At 30.7% G+C, this 8880-nt stretch overlaps 1 protein-coding gene across 1 annotated transcript in view; it reads left to right on the forward strand.

The window, feature by feature from the left end:
- Positions 1 to 2902: 2902 nt before the first annotated feature.
- The window catches only part of LOC107840085 (MADS-box protein JOINTLESS), a gene marked incomplete in the record, with an annotated part of 17975 nt that continues 11997 nt past the window's right edge, over positions 2903 to 8880 (forward strand). Inside the window, 3 exon segments of the mRNA XM_047394946.1 lie at positions 2903 to 3135; positions 3506 to 3700; positions 8531 to 8615. Coding sequence (XP_047250902.1) covers positions 3519 to 3700; positions 8531 to 8615 — 267 coding nt within the window.

Consider the following 8880-nt stretch of genomic DNA (forward strand, 5'->3'; position numbering starts at 1 on the left):
TGGACATATTGTTGGGTTCAAGTTTAAAGTATGAATGGAAAATGGAGGGAACTAAGTGGAGGAAAAAAAATTGAGATAACACCCCAAATGAGAAAGTCTACTAAATTCTTCCACATTGGTGGGAGAAGGAAACTTTCAAGTGTTTATATAGTGAAACACTTATTCCACATGGTGAGACAAGAACCAAGAGGTGCCTTGCATCGTCATCGTCGCTTGCTCGGCTTCGAAACTTGTCAAATGATTGATTGATGTTAAAACAGTCCGAAAACATGCAACTAATTTTGTTTGTAGTTTTTGCACCTCCATTAACGTGCGTGCATGCAGTGCAGAAACAACTGCAGAATGTGAAATGCTACTTCGAATTCCACGAAATAACACATTGATTCAGGAAAAGAGGTGTTTTTTCGAATGATTGTGCCTGTCCAGTAAAAAGACACACTGATTCGATGAACAGATATGATTGTTTCGATGAACAGACATGGCTATTCCAGAGGTCACATCTTTCTGAATGAACCATTGCTTCTTTTCGGAAGAGCCACCTAATGATTATATAAACCTGCATTTTCCCATAGGTTTAGGTACAAATTTTTCTATAATAAAAACACTTCTTCTTTTCTGAAAAAATCTGTGTGATCATCTAATCGTTGAGTGAGTTCGACGAATCCAATAATTTGAGGTACCGCACTATTGTTGGATTGAAAGCCATTTTGTCCTGAGAGAAAAATTTCATAACCTCGGGTACTTGAGGAGAATTATTTTCTTAAGGACACTCCATGAATTTGAAGGACTTGACTTTAACTTTCTGTTTCATGCTACTTCTGAAATTATAACACACTTCTTGGATAGATCATTTTTTATCTTGCGTTGAAGGTATTGTATAACTTCATAGGTGTTCTTGTTTTTAGACTTGAACTTATGTTGAAGTTGTTATGCCTAAATACAGATTCTTATACCCGAAAACATTGAAAACAACACATATCGTATCCGGATAAGTATTTTTTGTACCTTCTATGAATTGCTTTTGATATTTGAACACGGTGAAGTTTCAAAAATGTTTTTTTTTTTAATTCCGTAATGCCTCCATATATTAAGGCCTTGTTTGGCCATGAAAATCATAATTTCCTGGAGTTAAAGTTGAGTTGGGGTTGTGTTTACCCATAAATATAAATTAAAGTTATTTTTGAAATTTTGTGAAAGAAGTATGAGTGAAAAATTTACTTTTTCAAATACAATTTCAGAATTGTATTTGGAATTTTCGTGACCAAACGCATCTTGTTTTTACTTTTCCACTAAAATGAAACAATTTTCTGAAAAAAGAAAATAATTTTCATGATCAAACGACTGCTAAACATTCATTCATTCTCTCAAATTAAAAAGTATTTCTTCCGTCTCATTTTAACTGTCGTTTTAGCTTTAAAATGCTCTCTCAAAATAAGTGTTACCTTAGAAATTTAAGACCAAAATTGGCAAGTATTTTCGACTACACCCTTAACATTAAAAAAAGTATTTAGTTAAATTAGTAAACCATATCTTGTATAATCAGGGGCGAAGCTAGATGCTTGGATATGGATTCGTCCGAACCAATAAATTTTGCTTGAAATTCACCACACACATATATATATAAACTAGTCGGCTTACGCCGTGCTACGCACGGCCCAATGTTGATCCTTAAAAATTCTACGTTATGTATAATTCTATCATTTAGTTAAAACCTTTATTTGTTTGGTTGATAAATTCTAAGTTAGGCATATATTATTATATTTAGATTGATAAAATTTGTATAACAATATTTTAAGTTGTTCAAACTTTTGTGGCATTGATAGTCAATTATATTTTTTAAATAATATATTTTTTAATTACTGTAATTTATAATACTTTTTCTTCTATTCTATTAATTAGAAGTGACATATTAAAATTATTATAACAAATACTTGTGAATTTTTTTTAAGTGGTCCTATATAAGACGTCAAGTTTAAAACAACAAAAAATAATTTATATTTTTTAAGTGATAACATATAAGACATCAAGTTAATTTAAAACATCAAAAAATAATTTTATCATTTTATGTCTATGTTATCTTTTTTATTAAATATTATTAATTTTTTAATACTTAAATGACTTATAAAAACATCAAAAAATAATTTATTATTTATGTCTATTTTATCTTTTTTATTAAATATTTTTTTTAATACTTAAATGACTTATAATAATTAATTATGAATGATATAGTAAAATCACGGTTGAAACAACTGAAATAGTCATGTCATATATGTCTATTTTAAATTTTCTATTAAATATTTTTAATTTTTTAATACGTACTTATAATAATTAATTAAGAGTAATATTATAAAATTAAAGTTGAAGCAGACATGTCGATCATGAGTAAAGTGCTTCTTCAGTTGGTTTTTTGCCACTTATTATATAAGATAATATAATATTTATTTTAGAACCCAATTATTAACATTTGAAATCATCGCTTTGGATTCCAAAACCCATAAATTGGAAGTCTGGCTCCATCTTTTTTTACATTTATTATTTCTCTTAATTTCTTAATGTTAAAAAGAACTAAAACGACACTAAAAATGAGATCAATAGGAAAAGAGACAAACAAAGAATAATTCAGGAAAAGAAAACAAAGAAAGAGCCGAACCGATATTTATGGTTACGGAATTACTAATAGAGGAAAGGAAAACAAAATTACAGTATGCTTGGCCATATATAGGAATTCGGTAGGTATTTTTGGCCATAAAAGGAATCTGTTAGAAGACTCAACTTACTCATACAAAGTCAAGCAAAAAGAAAAAAAAATTAAAATTTCTATATAAAGAAAGAATATGAAAGTGATATAAGCATATATATATATATAAATAGGAAAAGTAAAAACAATCTAACTTTAATTTAATTGGTTGATTTATCATCTTCCTTAGCTTCTCTCTCCACACATTATTGGTCTAACTATTCCTGGATGGTGTTGTTTTCCCAGTACCAAAATACCCTAGCTAATTACTTCTTTTTTCCCTTTACTTTTTCTCTTCCTATTGTAACACAACTTTTTTGCTTCTAAAAATCTCTCTTCACTTTATTGAGCTCCAAGTTTCAGATCTCCATTATTTCTACCTTCTTGGAAAATTTCAGGTTAATTAATCTCTCTTTTTTTTCTTCTCTATAAACTGTTAAGTAGTTCACAAGTTTGTTATTTTATATTTTAATTTTTTTCTCAACTCCTTATCCATTATAAGAGGAACAAACATTCTAACAAAAATTCCTCTATATTTTAATATAATATATATAAAAAAGATTCTTTTCCTGATTGTAGTCAATTTTATCCAGTGTAGGTTTTTTCTAAAGATCTATAAATTACTCTTCTTGCTGGTAATTTTTTTTTTTTTTTTATGCTGAATTACAACTTATTCAATGTTTGACTTTAATTTAAATCGGATCGGTGTGAACATGAGATATATATTAATTAGTCTTTGTCCGTACGCATCAACAACTATATGTGAAGGGAGAGAAGAAAGATGGTGAGACAAAAAATCCAGATCAAGAAGATAGATAACTTGACAGCAAGGCAAGTGACATTTTCAAAGAGAAGAAGAGGACTTTTCAAGAAAGCTCAAGAGCTTTCAACTCTTTGTGATGCTGATATTGGACTCATTGTTTTCTCTGCTACTGGAAAACTTTTTGAGTATTCAAGCTCCAGGTTTGCAATTCATGATTTCCTCCTATTTTTCTTACTTCTTACGGACAAGTTACCATCTGAGAAATCAATTCGCTGTCGTTGTTTTAGTAAGAATTCATAAGATTATGGTGACAAATTAAAACAATGAATATCAATAGCTACTTAAAAACCAATATATAGTACATATGATTATGCTCCAATTTCTTTGATTGGCTCCTTGTTAGCTTCACTAAGTAATGTTTTTTTTTTTTTTTTTTTTTTTTTGGAGTTTTAAAAAGCCCATGACTTGTCTGTCAGATATCCATCATGTCCAAGAAAAATCTCTCACCTTTCTTGTTTGTCAGACGTATGGAGAGTTCCATATGTCTTGGGGAAAACAGAAAAGCTAATAATAGCTAGTTAGATTGATGATGCCATATTTGGTGTGTTTGATGATACTTAAAGGAAAAAATAAAGCAGTAGTACTCTCATGTTATAAAGTTTCTCGTTATACATTTGATGTCTTTAGTTATGCAATTTGTTTAGAAACTATTTAGGAAAATGCTTTGGTTTAATATCATTTCTTTTGTCAGTTTAACCGTACGAGATCTTTAAGAGCCTTTGTACTTGAATCTGTTCATATATACTATATTCTAGTAAAATATACTCATAAACATTATATAAAGATCCATTTTATATCCTTCAAAATGATGAATGAGGTGCTCAAATTTGTATCGTTACACCTTTAAGAACGACATTCATGCTAATTAATGATCATGATTAATTATAATACTAAAGTGTTATACTTCTGCATAAAATTAACACATATAATCTTATGTAGGATTTTCATCAACTTCTTTTATTAGATCTATGTCATGAGTACAGCAAATGCAGCGCTATATTGCTGTCATTAATGTACACCACATAATCTAATATTTATGCACAAAAAGTGTTAAACTAGTGTCATTGTATGTTCATTAACTGATAGGATTAATCAAGTGTAGAGAATACTTCTATGTCAATTTCAAAAGGATGTTTAGTTTTCTAAGCATCTTCTGTCGATGAAAACTGATTTCTTTTCTTGGATTTGCTTTGCTTGTCTTATTTACCATTTTCTTATTGGGTGGTTTATGTCTGGTCCTATTGGTTCGCCGATCACTTGGGCTGCTGGCGCTTTGCAACTATTTTTTTTGTGAAAGTTATAGTCTTATGTTATGGCCGCCTTACAACTCATGGCCTTGCGCGTAACGGTTCAAATTGGCTGGACCTTTTTCAACTATCATGACCGGAACAAGATCATTCATGCATAACAACTATCAAGTGAAGTCACTTAAATACTTACTTAACTATGACCGCCATCATACTAGCAAATAAATATTTTGAGCTTAATGCTCAAAAACAAAGGGATTATTTTAAGAAGTACTAAAAAAGATGCCAATGACAGTGGGGCTCCTGCAAGTAATAAGAAGCTTAAAAGAAGAAGCTCATATTTTACCTCCTATGTATTTGACTTATGAGCATATTCTCCCCTTTCCCCAGTTTTATTGACTGACCAATACGTTAAACACCAAAACACGATTAACTATCCTTTACTCCATCTCCTATTTTCTAATAATGATGGGTAACTTACGTATACTTTGACTATTTTATTCGGTATTTTCTTAGCACTAGAGCCTCTAGCTAATGTTCTGATTTCTCGTAATTTTCATCCCACTTTATTGACCGTTAAACTACATATACCCTTTGTGCTACTTTACCCCTCTTTTCTCCTCTCTTCAACTCTATCTCTCTGAATCTATATTCTTAACTTCTCTGTATGTCCTTTCCCTAACATGTCTTGTCTTTGTTATGTGTGCGAACAAAATTTCATGTGAAAAGTAGAGAAGAAAAAGAAGTTACTATCTCTTAATAGTATTGGGAGTTTCACTATTTTAAGGGATCAAGCTCAAAATGGACAATATCATATCATGTTGGCATCTGCTACAAGAAAAGGTAGCAAGTCGACTTTAGTAGAAATATCACATTGACAAGCATACAATTAATACAACTAAAGCTCATACAATTAATATAACTTAAGTTTGCGCTTGTCCAATAAGTAATGAATAAGCTATACCGAAAAACAATTAATAGAAATCAAATCATTGTAGAATTGATATAATCAATACAATTTTTGGGGAGAATTAGGAATTAAAATCTTTTGGTCACTTATAAAATGAATAAAAGAAAATGACTTTTTAAAATCTACTTATTTATCCAAAAAGTCGAGAATGAATTTAACTAAGATGAAATAGAGATAAAAAGATAAACTCAAGACAGAAATGATGGCTAATTAAAGAGTATAAATTAGATGATTTGAACCTAAACTCTATGTATGACGACTAACCTATGCTATTTATGTTTCTTCAATCTCATTCTATCTAGGTCATGAATGCCCACACATTTAATCATTACAATTTTTCTCAACTAAGTATCCCTTTTGATCATTCTATTTAATAATTAAGTAATCGCAACGTCTTAAAATTTTGATTCACCTTTATCTAATCATGTCCAAGTTGTGAGTATATCTCTCGATTATACTTAACTATACTGTAACCTTTTTTGTGGATCTCTTTTGTTATACAAATAGTCTAAGTTATTATTGCACATCTTAAGAATTGCGTGTTTCAAAATCAAGTTATATATCCTGATATGATAGCCAGATTATTATCTCGGCTTATAACCAAGCTAAGATAATACAACCCGTATTATTTATCCCGCCTTCTATATATATATTGTGATAGATTCTCATGAGTGTGATATAAAATCTATCTTGAATTTACCTAATTTCCTCAACCAAATACATAATATATCTATCTAAAATTTTAAACTGGATAATCCGCCATTTAGCTAAGATGCAAGAGGCAACCTAATAATTTTAGGAAGTGCCTAGCCTTTCTCCTTCAGCTTGATGACCCGATCCTTTTGTGACCTGAATTTATTGTCTCTTCATCTCTTGCCTTTGAATCAGATATTCCAACGAAATTGAATTGTCTTTCCATCCATCCCTCGTCATGGAAAGGAAGACTTGCTATTTATCTATTCCTATATAAATAGATATGATCAACAAATGTGATTCCAAGGAATAGTCTATTGCCAACTTAGGGTCCCCAGGAATAGATAGACTCTCTACTACTACCTATGTATGATCAGAATTAACATGTACGTGGAAGACTATCGATCTCTTGATTTAGATTTATGACAAAAATAAATGAAATGAATTATCATCATTCTAAGGGGATTCAAATAACCTCTTGCTATATTTTCTTAATCAAAAGATCCACCGTGCTGTTAGGACTCATCCTAACCTATATATAAAATCAAACAAAAGTAGTATGAGGAGAAGGACATAAACCGTATTAAGCCTCCAAAACAAGATGAAGAATAATATGAATCGTGAATTCCTATATGTAGGTGAACAAGAATAATAGACCTGACATCTCGGGATACACTCCTCCTTATTAGAAGTTTAATTTTCGTAAAAAACATAAATTAAATTAAAGGTGAAATATAACTCATCATATACCTAAATAAATTCTATTCCTGTAGCCACATAAAAGTGCATGATCACCATGAGAAAGTAAAATATGAAAAGAAATACCATCTCCTCGAATCTTGAATTTGTTCCCAGAAATCTAGATTTTTTGTGAAGGATTTTCACTTCCAATATTTGCTGTCATCAAAAGAAATCCTAAATATTCTGTTTGTAATAATTCCAGTAAAGAAGAAATTAGACTTTGGGTCTGCACAACTGGAAACTGGCTGGCTATGTAGGGTCACTTGCTGTCCAGGAATAAGTTTAGTTTTTCACTGTATGTCCACTGCTATTTTTACCTCCAAATAGTGTTCTCTTACCCAATATTTTTTCTTGCGTAACACCAAAAACAATAACAAAGTGTAAATTCCAAAGATAAACTGATATAGCTAGATATAGGAACTATTGCAAAGATTGACACACATAATATAAGCTCATGTCGCACGTTTTCATCTTCCATGGTGGTGGAAGGTTTGACATTGACCCATATTACTTATGATAACAAGGTATGCACTTGAATCTCGTATCTGTTTAATACGAAGCTGATGTGAGGCTTATAATATGTTGTTGTTTAACCTCAATAGCTACCTTTTTGGGTGTGGTCTTAATTCCCTGGGTTGTGTCAATGATATCAGAGCCATCCATAACCTTTCGTGCCCGAGATGGTGACAGTGTTGGCCCAGGTGGATACAGACTTGATAGTTTGTGATGATCCTACTGCAAGATATGACACTTGAGTCCTAGGCAGCACAAACCTTTGCCTCTCAATGAAAACATATACAAGTAGAAGTACAAATAAAAGATGGAACATAACCTGTACGCAGTGAAGCTCACGGAAAAAAGGTCATCTAATCAGATAAATAAATAAAGACTCTAACCTTAATTAGTATCCTGATTTGATTAGAGTACTTAAATTCCTTTTTCCCTCCTAATTAGCAAAACATTCAGGATCAAGAAAATCAGACATGCCCATATCATTTATGACTGTAGTGACTAGGTTAGAAATTTCGTTAAGGGTGCTAAGTTTTAATATAGACGTATGAAAAATAATTTTCGATCAATATATTTCGTATAATTTTTTATACATATAAGATAATTTTTCGATAAAGAATGTTCAACTGGCCTTATGTGGCCTCCCTGATTTTCATGTAACTTTGTAAATTTTGGTTAGGGCAAATAGTGTATACAAGTTTCGGATGTCAAACACAATTTTATTTTTCACATTGATGATCAATGGAAACTCAGTATTAATATTTATGTTCAAGCTTATCTCATTATTTATTTTATGTATCCTTGCACAGTATGATGCAACTGATTGAGAAGCACAAGATGCAGTCAGAAAGGGATAATAATACTCCAGAACAACTACAATCTTCTAACCTTCAGGTAATACTCTATTGTTGTCTCTACTGTTCTGCAGGCATCATTGATTTAATGACGATGGTATTATATTATGATCAGTTAATATGTGAATCATGAAATGTATACAAAAGATATATAAGCCCTTGTTTGAGATTCTAATCTGCTTGATTAAGCTTTCAAAATCTGTTTATTTTTAAAGTAAAACTTATATAAATCCCAACAAGTTTATCTTTAATTACTCTCTATTCCTACTCTTTGCTAAATTACAAATAATTCCTTATTTTGCAAT

This window comes from Capsicum annuum, chromosome 8, assembly GCF_002878395.1.
Source record: "Capsicum annuum cultivar UCD-10X-F1 chromosome 8, UCD10Xv1.1, whole genome shotgun sequence".
In the NCBI taxonomy this organism is placed as follows: domain Eukaryota; kingdom Viridiplantae; phylum Streptophyta; class Magnoliopsida; order Solanales; family Solanaceae; genus Capsicum; species Capsicum annuum.